Source organism: Heterodontus francisci, chromosome 4 (genome assembly GCF_036365525.1).
Source record: "Heterodontus francisci isolate sHetFra1 chromosome 4, sHetFra1.hap1, whole genome shotgun sequence".
Lineage (NCBI taxonomy): Eukaryota > Metazoa > Chordata > Chondrichthyes > Heterodontiformes > Heterodontidae > Heterodontus > Heterodontus francisci.
Genome location: NC_090374.1, coordinates 104,434,964 through 104,459,864, shown reverse-complemented (window position 1 = coordinate 104,459,864; position 24,901 = coordinate 104,434,964). Strand labels below are relative to the sequence as shown.

Genomic DNA, 24,901 nt, shown 5'->3' with positions numbered 1-24,901 from the left:
TACTGGGAAAAGTTGCTGTAGTTTAATCATGACTTCTGATGCCTCTAGTTCCTACAGATTCTTTTTAAATAGACTGTGTTTGCTATAAAATAGACTCGTTGCTGCGTGTACTGCTGCAAATCCTACCCCACCTCCAACTCAATGGCTGACACACTGCAACCTATTGGCTGAAACTGGTGTCAATGGACATTCTGATGCAAACCTGTAATCTCAAAAAACATGATTATTCATGGTAATAAAAAAAAGCAACTGATTCAGCTGCAGTAATGATCCTTTAGCATTTCTTAAAAAAGGTAATTATGCAAATTATAAAATGAAGCATGCAATCTTTCTGGAAGGTGGTTCAATGGCAATTGATATGGCATTGTGGAGGAGTGGGAGGTTTGGAGAGTAGAAGCAGGGAGAGCAGCCCTTAATATTGAAGAAATTACTAAGTTTTGCAACAGGTTGCAAAGAGTTAAGCAACTTCAACCACTTGAGTCCCTAGCTAGTGATCCAGAAGTCACACCATGGCTGTGCACACAAAGGTTCAGTAAGAATCTATTACTGTTGAATAACAGATGTCATATATGACATGAAGATATATACAAAGTAGCAAGATAAATGCAAAAAATGCTGAAAATGTTAGGAAGGATGCAAGGTAGAACTGAAAATACAAATTACTTTATATGCAGTATAAGGTAATCTACTGAAGGAAGAATTTATGGGGCCAAATCACACACTCTTAATAACCATTGAGTTTATTTTCGAAGGCTACACTCCACAAGGAAGCAATTCATGAAACAGGATCCCAAGATATTAAACAATTCACTCTAAATGAGGAAGCAATAGCTGAGATTTATCTAGGAGGGAGGCTCTAGAAATCATTTGGACTATGGATATGGCCATTTGTGCCAATTTCTGGCCCTGTTTGTGTCATGGACTTTCACACCCTGAAGACTGTGTCATTGCTTTTAATATATCATTTTAAAACATATCCCTTCGTCCCACTTTAGATTCAAATTAGTTCCCCAAGATAAATATAAACATGATCAGAGTACAAGACAAAAAGAAATAGAATGTGACAGAGAAGTTAGCAGCATAGGATGTGCTTGTGCTGGCTTTTCACTAGAGTGTTGCAAAACTAATCAAACGGCTCTGCTGTTTCCTCAGGGTGCCTGTGATGGGGAAAAGGCTAACTCCATTACATAGTATTAATTTTTATTACTGTCTAGAAGAAAGAGGTAAGCAGAAACCGACTCCAAGCCAGTCTGGATTTGGAACTCAATCTTTTACTGGCATATTTAGAGGTGGAATGTTGCAGATTTCAGTGTAGACTAGCCAATGGACAACATACTTAGCATTTGCTTGCTAAGTGAGAATACAGCCAGGAGTTTAACATTTTTGGTGATCTACTGAAATTCAAGCAAATGTTTATATGAATCCAAAGTTACCAGATAAGGACTTATAGGTCCAAGTATGTAAGTCAGCTGGAATTTATTTAGGGAGACCTGCCCAGTCAAACCTTAGTCATAATGTATGCCATTTACTGTAGTTTGAAAAACCACTAGTCTCCACTTTAGTTGCAGTTTTAACTTGTACACCTGGCTCTAATTCAACCTTACAGCAAAATAACAACTTCTACTTAGCACAGACAACATTCTCCTGTGGATAGCACAATTGTCTGTTTCTGCATAAAGCTTGGTGACGGTCAGCTAAAACAATTTTCCAAATGACATTCACCTGTGTCAATCACTTACTGACTATGTGGGCAAATTGATGGAATTGTCATCCACTGCTGACTGTGTATTTTATTTTCTAAAGGCTATCTGCAGCAGGGGATACAATTTTTGCACCCAATAATTTTATTTTATTCTACATAGCATGTAGAATATGTAATAGTTCTCAGAACAATCTGGGGTTTTCAGCACACTTTCATTGTGATCCTCAACAGACTTGCTGGTCTATACAAGTCTGGTGTTCTACCCAGTTATGCCATGTTGATTCAGTGCAGTTCCCTCTCATTTTCTTGTTCTCTAGGAAAAGACACCATGTATCAATTGACAGAACCACACTAAATCTCAGTTTCCATGCTTCAAGTGAAAGGATCCTAACTAAAGCAGCTATGGATCTGGTGTTCCTTCTCTTCCATGTATCTATTCCTGTAGTGGAGTATCAGGCTACCGCTTGGTAATTGCCAATAAGCTTACCATTGCGGCGCGGGGTATCATAGGAATTTGTGGTGCTGCTTGCCTCGAGTAAGGTACTTACCAAGACTGGGGCTCTTAAGAATTTGGAGTAACCAAAGCAAGTAACACAACCTACTCTTAATTTGAATGATCAGATAATTTGCTGTTTTTTTATATAAAAAATTACCAGTTTATATGTTACTTTGTTTAAATTATTGGATAACTTTTAAGCACAAAAACTGAATTGCCAGGAGTAGACTGCACAGTGCAGCAGACAGGGAACATCCCCGCTTAACTACTATTTAACATTATTACTCCAATGTCATTATATTTATTTCTATTCATGCAGATTATATTTTCTCATTAGTAGCAGACATCAATTGTTGCAGTGATCTCTCTTATTAATGGATGGTCACTCCTTTTGAAGTTATATAAAAATCTAGAACTGGTTATATTTTTTCCCTTGTATCAGAACTGTATTGATTTCTGATGAATGGTCAATGATCGAAAACATTAACTGTTTCTCTCTTCACAGATGTTGCGTGACCTGGTATGTATTTCCAGCATTTTCTGTTTTTTTTTTTCAGATTTCCATCATGCAGAATATTTTGCTTTTATATTTTTTTCCTCTTGCCAGAGGGCAGTTTTGACAACAGTACTATCAGGAAAAAAAAGTATATTTCAAATTTGTGTCGGTTAACTTTATTGTTTATGCATTTAAACTTAGCAGGTGCAATCAGGGAGACACCCTAAAGAAAAGGTTATTTTTGAATGAATAAATAGTTGCAAAAAGCATTTTTCTGATTCAGATGGTGTCAAAGTACACTAGAATTAGACAGAGAAATGCTCTGTACTTGTGATTCTGGATTAGTCAGAGGATGTTCTTTAAAAGGAATGTTCCAGGAAAAATTCACATCTATATGTGAACCTTGCTTATTACAAAAAAGGTGAACTCAACATTTGTGGTTTTAGTTTTTCTTTCACGAATGGTGATCTTGTACAGTCTTGTACAGTCATTGCCCACCAAAAAAAAGTAAGTTGTTGCATGAAGCACCGAGACCTCCCAAAGTTACATTTTACATTTATATGGCACCACATAAATGTGTTTATTTCTTTCAGACATCAAAGATCTTCCTGCACAAACTCAGTGCTCAAAAGTGAAACAGGTGTCTTCAGTCTCTTGAGCTTGGTGCAAAATTATGATAAACTGTTACTCTTAACAGTATTCCCCCCCCCCCCCCCCCAAAGGAATGTAGACAAACTCTTTTGCTGGGACTACAGTTTATCAGGTACAGGTCTACAGCGAAGGGAAATGTCAGCATCCTATGCTCCCGGCATTATTTTTCAACGCTAAAACACTTTGAAAAGTTATCAGTGGAGGTCAAATGGGAATGGCTATAGTCATCGTCATGTGGAACAATGAACTGCAGGCAAGTTTCATGTTCACATTTTACCAGAGTAAGGTTTGAAGTGATTTTTATGAGCCTTCCCTGAAACGTTCCCTTAATTGGTAGCTACCCTGCACATTTCTGAAATGAGTTTTAAAAAAAAACTTAATACTTGATTTACACTGAACTGGAAACTTAAAGAAAAATCTCCACGTGTCATTGATACACAATACAAATATAGTAGCCAGCCTCATAAAATTAGTACAGCTAAACTTCATCATAAATTCATTAAGCCATGCTGCTGTGAATTACAGAACATAAAAAGGTCCATTCAGGGGTATCAATTTTCACTTACCAGAGGCAAAGACGTTGGACGCTCAGCTCTGAAACTATTTTCAAGAGAGGATGGGTTTGGACTGATATCATCAGATCTCTCCTATGATTAAACATATACAACACTAAAATTATTGGATTCTATAGAGAATTTTGTTCAAAACTATTCTAAAATTACTGCAGAGATGAAATTGTTCTCCATAAATTAGATATAAGAACACAATGATGTGGGCTTGTTTGTTCCACAAGAGTGCTACAATATCAAATACCCAAGCCCGCTGGTGCAAGTCTAACAAAATAGCAAACAGTAAAGTGTAATTTATCTAAAATGTTAAACAAGAAATTCAGATGATGTTATGAAGGTGCTTCTATTTTTAAATTTTTTGTCTGAGGATTCGTGTTCCAATTCTGGAGATGGATTCATTGGAGATCTAAAGTAATTCCATAGACATTGGACTTGATTTTTGAAGGACACTTGAGGTCTTGTTTGAAAACAACCTTTACTACAGGTCACATGCCTTAAGCTCAAGAACAACAGAAACCTTGGTGACTCAGGGGAGATATTTACAGAGAAGTGACATGTCACGATTTATGAGGGTCTGGAAGTTCTGACTTGCTGTTTGGTTTTGCTTCTGAGATATTGTTTTGGTTTAGTTGGGGTGTGGGCTGTGTTTGAAAGCAGTTGGAGATCAAGCTGCTGAGAGAGAAACCCCCAACTTGCCTCCTTCCTCTTGTCTTGGCAGCACAGTGGCGCAGTGGTTAGCACGGCAGCCTCACAGCTCCAGCGACCCGGGTTCAATTCTGGGTACTGCCTGTGTGGAGTTTGCAAGTTCTCCCTGTGTCTGCGTGGGTTTCCTCCGGGTGCTCCGGTTTCCTCCCACAGCCAAAAGACTTGCAGGTTGATAGGTAAATTGGCCATTATAAATTGCTCCTAGTATAGGTAGGTGGTAGGGGAATATAGGGACAGGTGAGGATGTGGTAGGAATATGGGATTAGTATAAATGGGTGTTTAATGGTCGGCACAGACTCGGTGGGCCGAAGGGCCTGTTTCAGTGCTGTATCTCTAAATCAAATCAAAATAAAGTCTGTGTGAAATGCCGCGTTTCTCCTGAGGAGCTCCTGGAAAGCTTGACAGGTTAATTCTCGACGCCGCCTGAAAAGAAATGCCAGAAAAGATCCCAGTGACCCGTCTACGTGTAATCGAATGCCAGATTGTATGCCATTTTGGGACTTGATATATCCGTTTTCTTCAAGAATTAACAAGTATTTATTTATTTTTTTAAAAAGCTCAGCAGAGAAAATCTCTATTTTTCTGTTAACTGGAGGGACTAAGGTGAAAAAAGAACTTTCATATTTCAATTTGTGTGTTAATGCTTTGCTTCGTTACTGAATAAGTCTTGTTTTATAATAAACTGATAATTTTGTTACTTATTAAAGAAACCTGGTTGGTGTATTTTATTCGGGGATAAAAAGTAGAGTCTATGATTGACCATATTGGTAACTGGGCTATTATTTAAATATACGTTGTGACCTGTGGAGAAGTGGAACTAGAAAAGACAGAGCACTCCTCCTGCCTCAGTCATAACATTAGAAATAGGTATAATGACCTGGACTTTGTGATAGCCTCATCGTTATTTCTATCAGTGCTCATCATTATTATGGATGAAATTGGACAGCAACTGCCAGCCTCCACACTCATGCAAATGAATACAGAAATCAGGTAGTTGCAGTTCAATTTGCACTGCTCCTCTGGAACCTTCATCTTACCCATACCTTGCTGAGAGACTTGATATTAAAATACATAAAGGGTATGAAGATGCAGCAGTTACCCACTAAACACACCAAACAAAATGTTAGGGCGGGCGCATTCAGGTATGTGAATTGAGAAATTTTAATTACTGCCAAATAACCTCTTGGCCCTGAAAATTTAATATAATTTTGCAAGTTGTATCTAAATGCTTCAAAATTTAATTTTTGGGGGCGATCAAAAAATTAAAAAATTTTTACTTTTTCTTGCCATTTTGTTCCCCCTCAACCCCCACTTTTCTTCCTACACTTTATTTTGCTTTCTGTGCATGATTTTTACATTGAATTAAAAATTCAAATTCATACTTCCTGGTTTAGGCTGCCAGTTTGAATCTGGGATTGGTAGTGGCCATTGTTGGGGTGCTATTGGTGCAGTTTGAGACCAAAATATCATCTAAGACCCACACGTACACTTCAGGGTTGAGGCAGGCTGGCTGCCATATTGGTGAGGATGTTGGCGTGCACACAGTGAACAACAGCCGGAAGTAAGCAGAGCAGGCAGATCATGATGTCAATCAGCTTGGAATGTTGATTCGACAGCAGCAGTGCCATTTTGGAGCTCAACACTCTCGCTAACACCCTCCATTAAACCTACACAGCTGAACACACATCAGTGCTATTTAAAACGGATCTAGTGCTTACCTGCTGGTTGATTTTTCTAGCTGTTGCTTTGGTTCGATAAGCGTTCCATGCATTCTACAGTTGTTTAAAGTTGTAAGTGGTATGGCGGATGCTGAAACAGTTTTTGCTGACTTCAAGGTTTCTGCACAAACCAGTTGCTCTCAGACATGGGTGCATAGTAGCCATTCCCTTTGGAATAAGCATGAACTGGAGAATGAACAGAGGCCATGCAGAGCAGAAAAACCTGGTGGAAGAGGGAGGGGGAGAAGGCCTCTCAGCAGGAGGTCACATCCTCCCGGGGGGTTCAGGGGCCAATTCTCCTACCTGAACCTCAGCAAGGAACAACGTGCGCAACATCTGTGCTTCCATAAGGGTGCGTCACGGAAAGGGCATCATCACTGAAATCTGTCACATGCTGCAGTCACAACTACAACCTCAGCAGGGTTGCCAGTGGCTATGAAGGTGACCATGGCAAGGAGCTTGTGTGTGTCTGGCTCCTTCCAGACTGGAGCTGGAGATACTTGCAATATCTTGCAATCCACATCTCTCCGGCACGAGAAAAATGAAATGTGGTTATCTCTCCATGAACAGAAGTGGGCTGGGTGAGCACACATTACTAGGATTGCAGGCTTCTCCATGCCATTGACTGCAGGTACATCATCTTTCAGGCACATGTCAACTCTGCTTTGTGCGGCAACCAATAGGGATTCCACTGCCTTAATGACCAGCTGGCGTGCAACCAAAGACAGTGAATCATGCAGGTCGCGATGCCTTCATTCTATGATAGTCCAATGTGCCAGCTGCATTTCAGCCACCGTAGCAAACCAAAGGCTGGCTACTAGATGACAATGGCTGTCCTGCTGACCACATGGTTGATGACTCTGGTGTGTAAACCACGTCCATGTGCGCCGCATGCATACAAATGAAAGCCATGCTGTCACATTAAATGTGGTACAGTAGACGACTAACATGCTGAAACAATGTTTTCACTGCCTGGATCACGCCGGAAGTGCCTACAGTACTTGGCAGAGCGGATGTCAAGATTTGTCGTGATCTGTTGCATAACCTTGGCATCTTGAGGGGACAGCTTTGCCACCAGCAATATGAGCTCAGGAGCAGGAGTGGAGGCAACCTAGATAGGCTCTTTCTGACGAAGCTGTCCAAGAAGAACTCAACCGCGTACGATACCAGTAACCACAACCCTAATTCCCCATTCATCAACAGGCATAATTCATGACCTTTCCTGTGTTATGGGCCACCAATGCATCTGCTTGGTCACAACACAAAAATAAAAACAAAAATACATTCCAAACCAAATTTACCAATTAAATCATTCCATATTACATACAAAAAAGTCATCTAATCACCCGTGTGCATTTCCTTAGTAACTGTCTTCGGTGTCCTTCAACTGTTCTAGTGCTCTATGTAGGGCAACCCCAGTGGCTGCAGCACAGCTGCTGGCTTTCAATGGAGGAGACTGTGCCTTGAAGGACAACCTAGAGTAGCTCTGGGTCCAGAAGACCTGTGCGTGGATTGCACCATCTCAACATTGGCGGAAGCAGTCTCAGCTGGCTGGCTGACAGGCACTGGCAGAATTAGGAGAATGAATAATGTCATCCTGAGAGAGGACAGCGGATACATGCTCCATGGAGCTACTGCCTCTCCCCTGGGGCAGTGCCTCAGCAATCCCAGTTGCAGGATAGACTGCTGCGGCACTCAAAGACCTTTTGAACAATGTAAACACAGCCATGATAGTAAAAGCTGGCTTTGTATTGCTTTAGTCTGAGCTTCCACTGCAGCACTGACTTCTGGTGGAATCTGCTTGTGCTGCAAAGGAAGCTGTGACGTCACAGTTGGATCCACAAGTGTGCTGACCATCACTTCCATGTTGGAATGGATGGGTTCCAAGCTCTACACAAAATCTGGTACCAAATTAGTGCTGGACTTTTCCATGCTCCTTGACATTGATCGCACACTTTCTGGCAGGCTTCCCAATGCAAACATACCCATCAGGGTCCTTCTGTAGGTTGCCATACTGAAGAGCTCATCTGAGCCAGCTGTAGCAAAGCCAGTGCGCAACCGCACCCTCTGGCAAGCTGGTACCTGTGCTTCATTGTCATTTGCCCTGGCTGCAGCCCACTTGTGCTTGGTGTCTCACCACATGCAGATCTTGCCTCTCTTCTTCCTCTAAATTATACATAACACCAGTGTCTGAGCTGGTGGCTATGCATCTGTGAAGTTGAGTTATGGTGTAATTCATCATCTCTTGCTGTTCCTCCACTGCTTGGTCAAGCTGCACCTTCTTGGGTATCTGAAAAGGAGAAAGGCACAAGGGCAAGGTTGTGCTGCAGGAAGGGGAGAGTAAGAGGTGCTTTATTAAACCATCTGTAGCTTGTAAATCAGAAGAAATTGTGGGAAAAGGGGGAGGTGGGATTTAAGGAGATGGTTTAGGTATGAGGATACCATCACCTTTGTTAGTTTCAGCCCCTCAGCCAGCCACAGCCTCAGCAATGGCCATCCCAATAATGGCTAGTACCGTCTCAATAGGGGTCAGGACATGTCGGTGCTCCTGTCACCTCCCTACCCCACCCAGCTTCTGTTGCCTCCGGTTTGGGGCACCTTTTCGTGCCAGAAGGTAGCGTGTCAGCGAGTGCAATGTAATCTGTTTGGGTGCTGTGACTGTCAGGGTTGACTAGCAGGCAGTGTGTACAACGTGCGAGATGTGGGTGTGAGGCTTGTAGCGGTGCTAAGTGTGTGGAGCCTATGAATGTCAGGTAAGATTCTTGATTGATAGAGATTGTTGATAGGTGAGTGATGGGGATGTGGTAAATTAAGCAGTGGATAAGGCTAGTTGTGCAGTTGGTAGGACATAGCATTTGAAAATGCATTCACTGACCGTGACCACTTGTGTAAGGACATTTCGCTTTTTGCAGCAGTTTTCTGGTCTTCAGGGCTCGACTCCAGCATTGACTGTCATGGCTATCTACTCCCACTACCTTTGAAGCAGGTTTCTGGAGGACCTCCTGTAGATACAGAACATCTCTCCTACTTTCTCCCTCCTCTACTAAAGCCACTAGTGCAGCATCCAAATACCTTGGAGCCAGCTCTCTCCGATGTTCTGCCATTATTTGTTTCACAGGTTAGATTCATTCCCTGCACAACTGTCAGCATCTGCTCCAGCCACAAAGCAACTGCCCCCCCCTTTAAATAGTGTGGACTAGTTTTAACTGATGGTAGCCACTAAATATTAACCCTCTGCTCAGTCTTCCAGCCAAACATCGCGATTGTTGCTGGCAGCACACTGAAATCATTTAAAACTGCAGGAAGCATGAAGTTAATGTGCTGCCTGTGTTGCAGTTGATGGACACAGGTTAATTGCTCATGATTCTCATGTCCGTTTTCAAGGCCTATAGAATTTAGCACAGCACCACCCCACCAACACTGCCCCCCTCCTCCCCACCTCCAAAGTGTCTCAGTGAGGATTCTTCACTCTGATTGAAGAAATACTGCTTGTCCTGCTCTTACGCCACAGATCCCCCGAAGAGGGTATTTATCCTTGAACAGGATTGCTAAATACTATAAGCTGCCACTCAAAAGTCCATCTAAAGTTCTGTGGGCAGCTGTAAGCGTAATGAATGGCAAGCACTATTCTTTCACCACTGACTGCAAAATCTGGGTCAATGACGACAAGCCATTTTAGACTGCAAGATACATTTTTCCATAATGGTTTAAATGTGGTGGATAGTTACATTTCTCTAGAGGTTTACTAATCCAGGTTTAGGCTGAGGAAGATGAAGGATATTCCAATTACCAATGGGAATTGAGAAATTCACAGCTGATAAAGTGAGTCAGTTCATTGACATGACAACAACACTGATCACCATAATTCATACAGTATCTTTACTACTGCAGTAAATGTTCCATTCACTTCAGAACCAAGATCCAGATGCAGAGCACAAATAACTACAGGTTAGAGAGGTGGTCTAAGAGTAGGGTGACAAGAGATTTTTGAACGTGGGACGAAATGAACCAAGAAGCATGTTGTTTAGAAGAGAATTCCAGATTACGAGGGCATAATATCTGAAGATGAAGCATGGTGTACAGGAAAGAAAGACCTACAGTAATCGGACTAAAAGTGGTGAATGCATGTTGAGATGTAGAGTTGCAGAATGTTGCAGCGATAACATTCAGCAAGGCCATATAGGGACTTGTAGACTAGGATTTTGAAATTATTGCATTCGGGGGCGGAAAACCCATGTAAGTTAGAAAGTGATAGGCTAGCGAAAGCTATTTTTCCTTTTTCAGATACATCTATTGTATACTTGCAGCATATTTTTGTTTTTATAATTTGAACGCACAGCTGTTAGTTGCTCCTTCTCTCTTCCTGTCTATGGATCTGGAATCTCAGACTAAGGGAGGGAACAGTGCGTGCATGCAAGTAGGAGGAGAGGAAAAAAAACAATTAACAGCCTCTTTGTAACTACTGTTTGCATTATCATCTGCAATGTACTCATTGAATCATAGAATGGTTATAGCACAGAAGGAGGCCAGTCTTGTCCATGCTGGCTCTCTAAGAGCTACTCAGCTAGTCCCGCTCCCCTGCCTTTTCCTTGTAGTCCTGAAAATTTTCTCTCTCCAGATAATTATCCATTTCCCAAAGTCACAATTGAATCAGCCACCATCGCGCACTTAGGCAGTGCATTCCAGATCCTAACCACTTGCTGCATAAAAAGATTTTCCTCATGTTCCTCACTCTATTTCAATTTTCATGTAGACAAGCCTCTGCCATCATACGTTTGTACTGCTGAGAAAATCTTTGGACTTGAAATTCTGGGGTCAGGAGGGCAGAATTTGAGGCAAATGCAAGGCAGCAAGGTTCAGGCCCTTTCTAGCCTTGTTGGAAATTCCACAATTTTCAGGGTGTGCCTATAATATGCCAGTCTTCTAATGGACAGGTAATTCAACAAGGGATGTAAGTTTATATGATGCATTTCCCTCAGTTAAGCCCGTAAAACCAGCTACCATGCATGAAATTTCGAAGGGCAATATGAAAAGCTACAAATATATAATGCAAATCAATACAAAACTGGCAGAAGGAAGGAGAAAGTTTTTATACATTTGGAACCACTAACTAAGCTTTGTGGGCCGACAGATATTGCGGCATGATGCTGTAGTAAAATTCCTTACTCAGCTCCTGCTGGAAATGGCACTTGTGCCTGTCCCAGACTTTAAAGTTGCCCAAACACTAGGATTTCTGATAGTCAGAAAGGCAGTCAATGGGTGTGTAGAAGTTCTTCTCTGCCCCAGATCCTCTACCTACCACAAGATGGCCAAGTTAAAGGTTGAACAGCACCACTTAACATTGAGCCAGATTGAAAATGTTGACTTTTTCTGACACCCTCTTAAAACTAAAATAATCTGATCTTTAATGTAAATTTTTAATAACTTGGACTCACCTCCAGATGCATACAAACAGATTTCAGAAGTTTATAGGTTGCATCCCTGGAGAGCAATGAAACAAACATAAACTGCAACAAAGAGTTCAAAAGAGCATTATTAGTACTTCAACTACTTTAGGTGGATCACACTTGCTCTAAATTAAATATGTTAAACTTTGTAAAACAACATTTCCCAAAGTGGTTGGGCTCACTGCACAACTGGGTACTTACCTTCTCAAGTTCTGTTGATATGCAAAGAGCATTTGGCACCAGCAAGGCAGTTTTATGTTTCTTAATCTGAGTCACAGAAAAGACAGGTATTGCAATCTAAAATGTAAAAAGCATTGTAAAAAAAGTTACAAGCCAGCTTTCCAAGCCTCAATTATAGAAAATTATGCTAAATTACATTTTGAAATTTCAATATTGTCAAACACTAAAGATAAAGTTTGCAAGGTTCCATCTCAAACCTATGCATACATCTAGCAAAGCTCCATACTGGGAGCAGGGCAGTTCAAAATTATCCCTTATATCTTTTGCAATTAAGCCAATATTGTTGCCAAAACAGATGGCTATGGGAAAACCAAAAGTTATGGAGCTGAATATATTGTTCCAAACAAAATTATAAATGTCATACTCAAACATACAGCTTTGAATGAGAGATAATGCAACGATTTCAGTAATTTTAGAAACCTGCTGTTTAATTATGCACAATAATCCTCATCCACTTTTATTGATGCAGATATAGGCAGTTAAATTCCTCACTCAGGATAATAGTTTACACAACATTTCCCATTAAAGTTTGCCATAATGGCCAGTTGTAGCAAAAATCTTCTTTTCTCCCCTATACAAAACAGTAAAAACTTCAAACCTTAATATCTCTTCCAAATACTTTGGAATTGAAGCAAATCCAATTTTCAGACACAAACAGTTTCCCTTGGTATAGTATGTCCTTTTGTAAGGCACATGTAAAGCCTAAAAACAAAATAAAATTAGCGCTGGTATTTTAGGTATTACATTTCAGCAAGAAAACACAGTTACTTCTGCTTTCCCCATTCTTAAGTTATCAAAATGCTGTAATTGGGTACAGCTTGTTGGCAATTTTTTTTTTGTTAAAAAGTGCAAACATCTGTGAAACAGAAAGTGAATGTCCAGAGATCCCTGAAGTTAGCAGGACAGTTCAATAAGGTGGTTAAGAAAGCATTAGCCAAGGTATAGAATACAAGAGCAGGGAGGTTATGCTGGAACTGTATAAATCATTGGTTAGGCAACAACTTGAGTACTGTGTGCAGTTCTGGTCACCTCATTACAGAAAGAATGTAATTGCACGAGAGAGGGTACAGAGGAGATTTACGAGGATGTTGCTGGGACTGGAAAAATGCAGCAATGAGCAAAGATTGGATATGCTGGGGTGCTCCTTGGAACAGTGAAGGCTGAGGGGAAAGCAGATTGAAATGTACAAAATTTTGAGGGGCCTGGATAGAGTGGAGGTGAAGGTTAGTAACTAGGGGACATAGATTTAAAGTGATTGGTAGAAAGATTAAAGGGTAATGAGGAAAATGTTTTTGCACCCAGAGGGTGGTGGGGGTCTGGAACTCACTGCCTGAAAGGATAGTTGAGGCAGAAACCCTCAACTCATTCAAAAGGAGTCTGGATATGCACCTCAAATGCTGTAATCTGCAGGGTTATGGACCAAATACTGCAAGGTGGGATTAGAATGGGTGGATAGTTTGTCGGCCGGCAGTGACACGATGGACCGAGTGGCCTCTTTCTGTGCCATAAATTATGATTCTATGAATTGATAAGACTTTATGTTGATGAGCTATACAAACTTTTTCCGTTTTCAATTCCTGGCTTGTGCTGAAATAAAAACAAAAAAGGTGCTGGAAATACTCAGCAGGTCTGGCAGCATCTGTGGAGAGATGGCTTGTGCGGAGTTCACTAATCGGAGTTGGAGCAGCAATACAGAACCAAAATTGGTTCCATGCCACTATGCTTGGAGTGAGAGGTGGAACGAGAAGGGAAACCCTGGGTTTACACTCTATTTATCCAATGACTCCAAATGAATAAATGCAGCCACGCCAGCAATGAAAGGCAGGATTAAATTTAGCTGTGATCCCACAAGGGTTGAATGGGCTCACGGTTTAGATTCTCAACAGTCATTTAAGAAAAGGTACCAGGAAATAATGCTCAGCACCCACAGAACCAGACACTATAACCAAAAGCACAGGACACTAACATGAAGATGGTCAATTTGACCGTTGCTTAGTGTGCAGTGACAGACCTCATCTCCACTTGGATTGCAGGCATGTGTATGTATAAGCGTGTGCATCCTGGAGGACCATCAACTCAGTGAAACTGCACTTTGCTGTTCCAGAAACTTGCTGGTCTTCCAGAGCTGTGGAGAACAGAGTTTTGCAGATTGGCACATTCCAAGGTCCCGGATGATGTGCTGAGGGACACACTAAAGCTTGGGGCAGCTGCCGCAAAAGCTCAATGGGGAAAGACCACTGGCTAAGGCCCTCCCACCAGAATATACCAAAGGGCTGGAAACCATGTAAAACCTCCTCAGGGCACATACACCAGAGAATGTTTGACACGAAATGTAATGAACATGGCAAATATAATCTGCAATGGCAAGTGTTGAGGTATCTCATGTACTGTATTGAAAGAAACAGATCTGTACTCCACTTTATGTAATGTTAAAGTTGAACTTTAATTTATTTTTACAAATTTTATAAATAAAGTATATTTTTGGAAAAAAGTTTTTATGTACGCATGTGTACATTGTGACGGCTCTGTAGTTTTTTTTTTTCAGAATATGCAGTGTGTATTTAAGGCTTGCAAGGGATCAGTATTGCTTTGAGAACCAGCAAGCCTCAGGAGTTATAGGAAGGTGCATTTTTCTTGCCTTAGAAACAGCCATTTGAAGACTGCGATTCAAAGGGTGCATTCTCGATACCATGTAAACAGCCACTGGGAGTGAGTCTCATGCGATACATTTGTTGCAATTCAATTTTGAACTGGCTTTTTAGTTGAAAACAGTTTGTTCTAGCAGACAGACAGAGGACTCAGACAGACAGCTGTGCTGTTTAGCACTTGAAAAAGAGCTCTCAGCAATTTAAACTAAAGGAATAGGATTTTAGTCTGTTTAATTATGATCTTTCAAAATTCTAGAAAAAATCAAACCAAAACAGAGATCTCTGGTAATTTAAGTTGAAGAAAGGGAAGTTAGACTCTGACAATCTTTTATCCCTCAAAAACTCTAAAGTCAGCTTGATTCCACTGAAAGAGTTTGCAAGTCGTTAATTGTTGAAATTCGCTGGGGAAGGAAAGCAACATTCTGTGAGGACTTCAAGCAACATTGGACTGTAAATTTGCTGCAACATTCTGCGAAGACTTCAAGCAACATTGGACTGTAAACTTGCAAGGACTCTAATTTTTTTTAAAAATATAAATGTTGTTCATATCTTCATAGTGTTTAATAATTTAGTTCTTCTAATTATCTCCCTGTGTCTGCGTGGGTTTTCTCCGGGTGCTCCGGTTTCCTCCCACAAGCCAAAAGACTTGCAGGTTGGTAGGTAAATTGGCCATTATAAATTGTCACTAGTATAGGTAGGTGGTAAGGAAATATAGGGATGTTTGGTAGGAATATGGGATTAGTGTAGGATTAGTATAAATGGGTGGTTGATGGTCGGCACAGACTCGGTGGGCTGAAGGGCCTGTTTCAGTGCTGTATCTCTAATCTAATCTAATCTAATCTAATTAAAGAGTTAATTTGTTGATTTAGAGCAGAAGAACGAGGAGCAGGAGTAGGCAATTCAGCCCCTCGAGCCTGCTCCACCATTCAGTACGATCATGGCTGATCTCATCTTGGCCTCAACTCAACTTTCCTGCCCGTTCTCCACAACCCTTCACTAATTAAAAATCTGTCTATCTGCTCCTTAAATTTACTCAATGTCCCGGCATCCACCGCACACTGGAGTAGTGCATTCCACAGACTCACGACCCTTTGAGAGAAGTAATTTCTCCTCATCTGTTTTAAATCTGCTACCCCTTATCCTAAAACGATGACCTCTTGTTCTAGATTGCCCCACCAGAGGAAACATCCTCTCTATGTCTACTTCGTCAATCCCCTTAATCATCTTATATACCTCAATTAGATCTCCTCTCATTCTTCTAAACTCCAGAGAGTAAAGGCCTAAACTGCTCAATCTCTCTTCATAAGACAAACCCCTCATCTCTGGAATTAATCTAGTGAACCTCCTCTGAACTGCATCCAATGCAATTACATCCCTCCTCAAGTAAGGGGACCAAAACTGTGCGCAATACTCCAGGGGCGGTCTCACTAATGCCTTGTACAGCTGCAGCAACACTTCCCTACTTTTATACTCTATTCCTTTAGCAATAAATGCTAAAATTCCATTTACCTTCCTTTTTGCCTGCTGCACCTGCATACTAGTTTTCTGCGATTCATGCATGAGGACACCCAGATCCCTCTGCACCGAAGCACTCTGAAGTTTCTCTCCATTTAGATAATAATTTGCCTTTCTATTCTTCCGACCAAAATGGATAACCTCACACTTAACCATGTTAAACTCCATCTGCCAAATTTTGGCCATTCACCTAACCTATTCATATCCATTTGTAAATTTCTTATTTCTTTATTGCCAGTTACTATCCCACCTATTTTAGTGTCATCTGCAAATTTGGCTATAGTACCTTCTATCCCTGCATCCAAGTCATTAATACAGATTGTAAATAGTTGGGGCCCAAGCAGCAAACGCTGTGGCACTCCATTAGTTACATCTTGCCAACCAGAAAAGGACCCATTTATCCCGACACTGTTTTCTGTTGGTTAGCCAATCCTCTATCCAAGCTAATGAATTGCCCCTAACCCCATGTGATCTTAGCTTGTGTATTAACCTTTTGTGCAGCACCGTATCAAATGCCTTCTGGAAGTCCAGATATACTACATCTAGAGGATCCCCATTATCCACTTTACTTGTTACATCTTCGAAGAACTCTAGCAAATTAGTCAAACACGATTTACCCTTCATAAAACCATGCTGACTTTGATGGATTGCGTTTTGACTTTCTAAATGTCCTGTTATTACTTCCTTAATAATGGATTCTAACAATTTCCCAACAACTGATGTTAAACTAACTGATCTACAGTTTCCTACATTCTGCCTCCCTCCTTTTTTGAATAAGGGCGTTATATTAGCATTTTTCCAATCCACTGGAACCTTTCCTGCATCCAGTGAATTTTGGAATATTATAACCAATGGATCCACTATCTCCGCTGCCACTTCCTTTAAGACCCTAGGATGTAGGCCATCAGGCCCTGGGGACTTTTCTGCCTTCAATCCCGATAGTTTCCTCAGTACTTTTTCCCTAGTGATGACGATTGTTCTAAGTTCCTCCCTTCCTATAACCTCTGCATTATTTGTTACTATTGGGATGGTACTAGTGTCCCCCCTCGTGAAAACTGAGGCAAAATACTGATTTAATGTCTGCCATTTCTGTGTTCCCCAGCATTAACTCCCCAGTCTCATCCTCCAAGGGACCAACATTCACTTTAGCTACTCTCTTTCCCTTTTATATATTTATAGAAGCTTTTACTATGTTTTTATATTTTGCGCTAGTTTTCTTCCATAATTTACCTTTGCTCTTATTACTTTTTTAGTAACCCTTTGCTGATTTTTAAAAGTTTCCCAATCTTCCAGCCTGCCACTGGCCTTTGCAATATGGTATGCCTTAGTTTTTGTCTTTATGTTACCCTTAACTTCCTTGCTTAGCCATGGATGTTTTTCCCCCTCTTACAATCTTTCTTCCTCTCTGGAATATATTTTAGTTGGAAGGATTTGAATATCTCCTTAAACATCTGCCACTGCTCATCAACTGTCCTACCTTTTAGTCTTCCTGCTCAGTCCACTATGGCCAAATCTGTCCTCATGCCGATGTAATTACCTTTAACTCCAGAACACTAGTGTGGGACTCCAGTTTCTTGCCCTCAAACTGAATTTGAAATTCTAGTATGCCATGATCACTCTTCCCTCGAGGAACCTTAACTATGAGATTAATTAATCCCACCTCATTACACAATACCAAATCTAGAATAGCCTCTCCCTGGTTGGTTCCACAACATATTACTCCAAAAAAAAAACAATCTCTACTACATTCAATGAACCCTCCCTCGAGGCTCTCCTTGCCAAGATGATTAATCCAGTCTTATTGCATATTAAAATCCCCCATGATTATTGCTGCACCTTTCTTACAAGCCCCCAGTATTTCCTGGTTTATACAGTGCCCCACTCTGGAACTACTGTTTGGGGACCTGTAGATTACTCCCACCAGGGTCTTCTTTCCCTTGCTATTTCTTATTTCTACCCAGACTGATTCTACGTCTTGATCTCCAGTGCCTATATCATTTCTCACTACAGCACTGATCTCTTCCTTTACTATGGGTATGAACAAGGGTCAGGAATAAGGGTGATGAACTTAGAGCATGGATCAGTACTTGGAGCTACGATGTTGTGGCCATTACGGAAACGTGGATATCACAGGGGCAGGAATGGATGTTGGATGTTCCGGGGTATAGATGTTTCAAAAGGAATAGGGAGGGAGGTAAAAGAGGTGGGGGAGTGGCATTGCTAATCAGGGATAGTATCACAGCTGCAGAAAGGGAGGTCGTCGAGGAGAGTTTGTCTACTGAGTCATTATGGGTGGAAGTCAGAAACAGGAAAGGAGCAGTCACTTTGTTGGGAGTTTTCTATAGACCCCCCAATAGCAACAGAAACACGGAGGAACAGATTGGGAGGCAGATTTTGGAAAGGTGCAGAAGTAACAGGGTTGTTGTCATGGGTGACTTCAACTTCCCTAATATTGATTGGTACCTCCTTAGTGCAAATAGTTTGGATGGAGCAGATTTCGTCAGGTGTGTCCAGGAAGGTTTCCTGACTCAATATGTAGATAGGCCAACTAGAGGGGAGGCTATGTTGGACTTGGTGCTTGGCAACGAACCAGGCCAGGTGGCAGATCTCTCGGTGGCAGATCATTTTGGTGATAGTGATCACAACTCCCTGACCTTTACTATAGTCATGGAGAGGGACAGGAGCAGATGGGAAGGGAAAATATTTAATTGGGGGAGGGGGAATTACAATGCTATTAGGCAGGAACTGGGGAGCATTAATTGGGAACAGAAGTTCTCAGGGAAATGCACGACAGAAATGTGGAGGTTGTTTAGGGAGCACTTGCTGCGACTGCTGGATAGGTTTGTCCCAATGAGGCAAGGAAGGGATGGTAGGGTGAAGGAACCTTGGATGACAAGAGATGTGGAACAGCTAGTCAAGAGGAAGAAGGAAGCTTACTTAAGGTTGAGGAAGCAAGGATCAGACAGGGCTCTGGAGGGTTACAAGGTAGCCAGGAAGGAACTGAAGAATGGACTTAGGAGAGCTATAAGGGGACATGAAAAAGTCTTGGCGGGTAGGATTAAGGAAAATCGCAAGGCGTTCTACACTTATGTGAGGAACAAGAGGATGGCCAGAGTGAGGGTAGGGCCGATCAGGGATAGTGGAGGGAACTTGTGCCTGGAGTCGGAGGAGGTAGGGGAGGTCCTAAATGAATACTTTGCTTCAGTATTCACTAGTGAGAGGGACCTGGTCGTTTGTGAGGACAGCGTGGAACAGGCTGATATGCTCGAACAAGTTGAGGTTAAGAGGGAGGATGTGCTGGAAATTTTTAATGATATGAGGACAGATAAGTCCCCGGGGCCAGACGGGATATACCCAAGGATATTACGGGAAGCGAGGGAAGAGATTGCCGCGCCTTTGGCGATGATCTTTACGTCCTCACTGTCCACTGGAGTAGTACCGGATGATTGGAGGGCGGCAAATGTTATTCCCTTGTTCAAGAAAGGGAATAGGGATAACCCTGGGAATTATAGACCAGTCAGTCTTACGTCGGTAGTGGGCAAATTATTGGAGAGGATTCTGAGAGACAGGATTTATGATTATTTGGAAAAGCATGGCTTGATTAGAGACAGTCAGCATGGCTTTGTGAGGGGCAGGTCATGCCTCACAAGCCTTATTGAATTCTTTGAAGATGTGACAAAACACATTGATGAAGGAAGAGCAGTGGATGTGGTGTATATGGATTTTAGCAAGGCGTTTGATAAGGTTCCCCATGGTAGGCTCATTCAGAAAGTAAGGAGGCATGGGATACAGGGAAAGTTGGCTGTCTGGATACAAAATTGGCTGGCCCATAGAAGACAGAGGGTGGTAGTAGATGGAAAGTATTCAGCATGGAGCTCGGTGACCAGTGGTGTTCCACAAGGATCTGTTCTGGGACCTCTGCTCTTTGTGATTTTTATAAATGACTTGGATGAGGAAGTGGAAGGCTGGGTTAGCAAGTTTGCCGATGACACGAAGATTGCTGGAGTTGTGGATAGTGTGGAAGGCTGTTGTAGGTTGCAACGGGACATTGACAGGATGCAGAGCTGGGCTGAGAAGTGGCAGATGGAGTTCAACCTGGAAAAGTGTGAAGTGATTCATTTTGGAAGGTCGAATTTGAATGCAGAATACAGGCTTAAAGACAGGATTCTTGGTAGTGTGGAGGAACAGAGGGATCTTGGGGTCCATGTCCATAGATCGCTCAAAGTTGCCACCCAAGTTGATAGGGTTGTTAAGAAGGCGTATGGTGTGTTGGCTTTCATTAACAGGGGGATTGAGTTTAAGAGCCACAAGGTTATGCTGCAGCTCTATAAGGCCCTGGTTCGACCACACTTGGAATATTGTGTTCAGTTTGGTCGCCTCATTATAGGAAGGATGTGGAAGCTTTAGAGAGGGTGCAGAGGAGATTTACCAGGATGCTGCCTGGACTGGAGGGCATGTCTTATGAAGAAAGATTGAGGGAGCTAGGGCTTTTCTCATTGGAGCGTAGAAGGATGAGAGGTTACTTGATAGAGGGGTACAAGATGATGAGAGGCATAGATAGAGTGGATAGCCAGAGACTTTTTCCCAGGGCGGAAAGGGCTAGCACCAGGGGGCATAATTTTAAGGTGATTGGAGGAAGGTTTCGGGGAGATGTCAGAGGTAGGTTCTTTACACAGAGAGTGGTGGGTGCGTGGAATGCACTGCCAGCGGTGGTAGTAGAAGCAGATACATTAGGGACATTTAAGCGACTCTTGGATAGGTACATGGATGATAGTAGAATGAAGGGTATGTAGGTAGTTTGATCTTAGAGTAGGTTAAAGGTTCGGCACAACATTGTGGGTCGAAGGGCCTGTACTGTGCTGTACTGTTCTATGTTCTAACAAAGCTACACCACCTCCTTTTCCTTCCTGCCTATTCTTCCAAAATACTGAGTACCCTTGGATATTCAATTCCCAAAGCTGGTTTCCCTGCAATGACGTCTCAGTAATCGTCGCTAAATCATCCTCATTCATCGCTATTTGCGCTGTTAACTCATTAATTTTATTCTGAATGCTTTGGACATTCAGATACAAAGCCTTTAAGTTTGTTCTATTATCAAACTTCCCTACTCTTGCACGATTCCTTGGTGCAATTTAAAGACTCCTGGTTTGGTTAACCTCATTCTTGGGTTAATAGATGGTACAATTTGGCTGGGTCTTTCTTTAATTTGCGAAGTTTTAAATTATGTTAGCCGATCTGTGGAGCGACGGGATTAAACTAACAGCGCGTTGGTCCCACCACAATCAGCATCGCATATTTTGATTGGGGGCTTTGACAGGAGCGGTCGGTCATAACAACATGCTGAACCAGTGTTCTAATGCTGACACCTGAAGCATTGAATACATTGGGACTGGTGTATCACAAGACAAGTGAGTTGCTCACTTACTTTGTTTTAATAATTCATCCTTTTCAACATGCTTAAACAGCTTGTGGTAGGTTGCATTAGTCTTCGAAGGCTACAGAAAAAGAAAAAAAGAAATCACTTGCACGTCGCCTCCTCTCTGCCCCTCCAAATTAAAGAGGAACATGTGAAAGCAAAGAAGAAACAGTTAACAGATATTTGATTATTCTAATTCCCTTTCTATTCTATTAACAAAGGATGGCAGATAACCAATTCCTTGGTTTTCATTCAGTAATGATTTAGTTAACACTATTACCACTCCCTTTGGCCTTGCACCATGAATCATTTTGTCATTTAATGTCTGCTGCCTTCCACCCGATCACCCTTTCCCTTGCTTAAAACCCATTAAATTTCTAACTTTTCCCAGTTCTGATGAAAGGTCATTTATCGGAAACCTTAACTTTGTTTCTTTCTCCACAGATGCTGCCAGACCTGTGTATTTCCAGCATTTTCTGTTTTTATTTCAGATTTCCAGCATCTGCAATATTTTGCTTTTGTATGATTTAGTGCACACATGCAGCTTAATTAAACTTCAGATCGGTGTTCAGTTACCAGATCTTGGGTAAGGATGCGAGAATTGGCAATAATAGGTACTTTGCATCAGTTCCATGCAGTTCAGATCCTGGGAGACTAATCACAACACATACTTTTGCTACTTTTCTATCTTTATAAAGCTGCCACAGACAGTATGAACACAAGTAAAATTGCCAGATTCACCAAGGGTGTTCACGGAGATGACTTTTTTTTTTAAGAACAAGTATATATTCCTAGACAACCTTAGTGAATCCAGGAAGTTACTCAGGAATTATTGTTGGGTGTCCAGTACCTGTGAACCGGAAGTGACTGCACAAGCATGGCATAAAACCAACCCATGTCATTTTCCCAGTCTTTCAGCCTCCTGTAGATCAAACCGCAGCTGATTAGAAAACCTGAATCTTTTGTGCACAAAAGGGCAGCTGGCACCCATGGAACTAGAGCAGTCACAAGGCAATTTTTTTTTTTTTTTGAGGTCCATTTCGAAAGGTCACTGAATTATAGCCTTAGGCATTTTTTCATACTGATGAAGAATTCTTGTATTTTACTCCCCTAATTTTAAAGTTGATGATCAAGAAATCTTAAATGTTTCATTTGACATTGCACCAGTTTTACTTCAATTTTGAACTGGTCCCATGTTGTGATGCAAGATACTGTGACAAGTAAACTAATGCAATAAACTGGTCAGCACATTTAGAGGGTCAACGGAAAAAGTTGTGGCTCTGATAACTTGTTGCAAGACCCATGGATAAATGCATCTCTTCTGCTACTGGCTGTGTAGAACTTGTTAAGAAAAAAGTTAAGACTGTCAGATGGCATCAGACTCATTTTGGGAGCGGGTCATGAAGAAAAAAGTAAAATTCCTGTTCCTGATTCTTAACTTATGAGACCTGCTGGAAAATTAAAGTATGTGAATATCACGTTCAATTAGACTCGACTTCTGGAAGCACAGTCACCACTTAATAGCCTGTCAATAGTAGTTGTCAAGGGTATTATGAATAGGCACTTGGGAACGTATCTGAAGGCACCCATGAAACTATAGTTTGATACATTCAGAAGATGAGAAAACTGGAACAGTCCAATTGAAATGTGTAGAATTATAAGCTACTGCAGAAAATTCCAGGCATTTTTAATTTTTCAGTTCAGAGTTGCTGAAAGCATTGCCACAGTAACAAAGCATTCAGATCAGGATAACCTTTTTAAAAAATACTTCCATTTCTGTTTCCCTACCACGTTCCATTTTATTTTTGGGATCCAGTGAGGGAAAAGAAAAATGGCCAAGTTACCTGAAAACCAGCTCCAAAAGGGCATTTGTTTATACAACTAATTAAGGCTCATCAGGTTAAACATCAATGTGTTTAAATCATAGATGTGACCATACTAAGTTGACAAGTTTAGCTTCAGACCAGAAGTGCTACCACATAGAATTGCTCTCCACAACATTCTAAAGGGATAAGAAAACTCCATAGAAATGTTTGTTTCAAAGCATACATTAAAAAGAATGTTTCATGCTAGCACTAAATTTGGGGCAATTTTGAACTCTGTTTATAGCCAGTGCAAGTGTACTTCTGCGATTAGGTCTCAAGTCAATTAGTTTACTACTGACCTCTTATTGAAGTCAACATCAAGTAATGGTAATACCAGAAGGTACACTTCGAAAGAACCACCACCAAATTGGTTGATGTAATGCAATGCAATGTTAGCTCCTTAGTTTACTGAGTTCTAAACCTCAGCAATATTAATGTGAAAATAGATATCTGATCATTTGCATAGACCTTTTGGTATTCAAGCTCAGGAGTAGAACTGGCAGAGGTCTGGAAATAGGTTAGCCACGCACCCACTGAGTTGCATGATCTGAAAAGACCAAAAGCAATAGGGCACATTACAATACTTACATTGGAGGTGGATTTTTTCCGTTTAAGTTTTGTCTCATATTCTGTCGGACTGGTTGGAAACACTGTCTCATAAGTCTTTGATCTGAAAAACAAAAAAAAGTTTCAAATAATATCCAAATTGATTAGCAGATTACAAGAACTTTTGCCTAGATTATACATGCAGCTGCCTTCTTTAATTATACACATCTGCTTCGTCATGAATACAAACAATTATGCAACAAATTTTATTGAAACAGTTTTGCAATCTTTGCTGGAAAACATGCTCATTTCATAATGAAGACAAGCATCCCTTTAGAATAACCATGTACTTTTCCATTACCTAAATCCTTTAAAAAAAGTTAAAAGGAATATTGATGAGATAAATGACAGGGGGAGACCTGGCCAATTACCGCCCCATCAGTCCACTCTCAATCATCGGTAAAGTGATGGAAAGTGTCATCAACAGTGCCATCAAGCGGCACTTGCTTAGCAATAACCTGCTTAGTGATGCTCAGTTTGGGTTCCGCCAGGGCCACTCAGCTCGTGACCTCAATACAGCCTTGGTTCAAACATGGACAAAAGAGCTGAACGAAAAGAGGTGAGAGAGTGACTATCCTTGACATCAAGGCAGCATTTGACCGAGTATGGCATCAAGGAGCCCTAGCAAAACTGAAGTCAATGGGACTCGGGGGGGAAAAGCTCTGCTGGTTGAAGTCATACCTAGCGCAAAGGAAGATGGCTGTGGTTGTTGGCAGTCAATCATCTGAGCTCCAGGACATCACTGCAGGAGTTCCTCAGAGTAGTGTCCTAGGCCCAACCATCTTCAGCTGCTTCATCAATGACCTTCCTTCAATCATTAGGTCAGA

General features: G+C 41.4%; 1 protein-coding gene across 4 annotated transcripts in view; it reads right to left on the bottom strand.

The window, feature by feature from the left end:
* LOC137369169 (GRAM domain-containing protein 2B) overlaps positions 1-24,901 on the bottom strand; it is a 167,157-nt gene that overhangs the window by 20,257 nt on the left and 121,999 nt on the right. For 3 of the 4 annotated variants that reach the window (XM_068029936.1, XM_068029938.1, XM_068029939.1), the window contains exons 3-8: positions 24,057-24,138; positions 21,613-21,682; positions 12,623-12,726; positions 11,986-12,081; positions 11,773-11,844; positions 3,912-3,992 (exon numbers count right to left, since the gene is read on the bottom strand). In XM_068029936.1, the coding sequence (XP_067886037.1) occupies positions 3,912-3,992; positions 11,773-11,844; positions 11,986-12,081; positions 12,623-12,726; positions 21,613-21,682; positions 24,057-24,138 (505 nt within the window). The remainder of the gene's footprint in view (positions 1-3,911; positions 3,993-11,772; positions 11,845-11,985; positions 12,082-12,622; positions 12,727-21,612; positions 21,683-24,056; positions 24,139-24,901) is intronic. The other variant, XM_068029937.1, reaches the window with a different exon arrangement.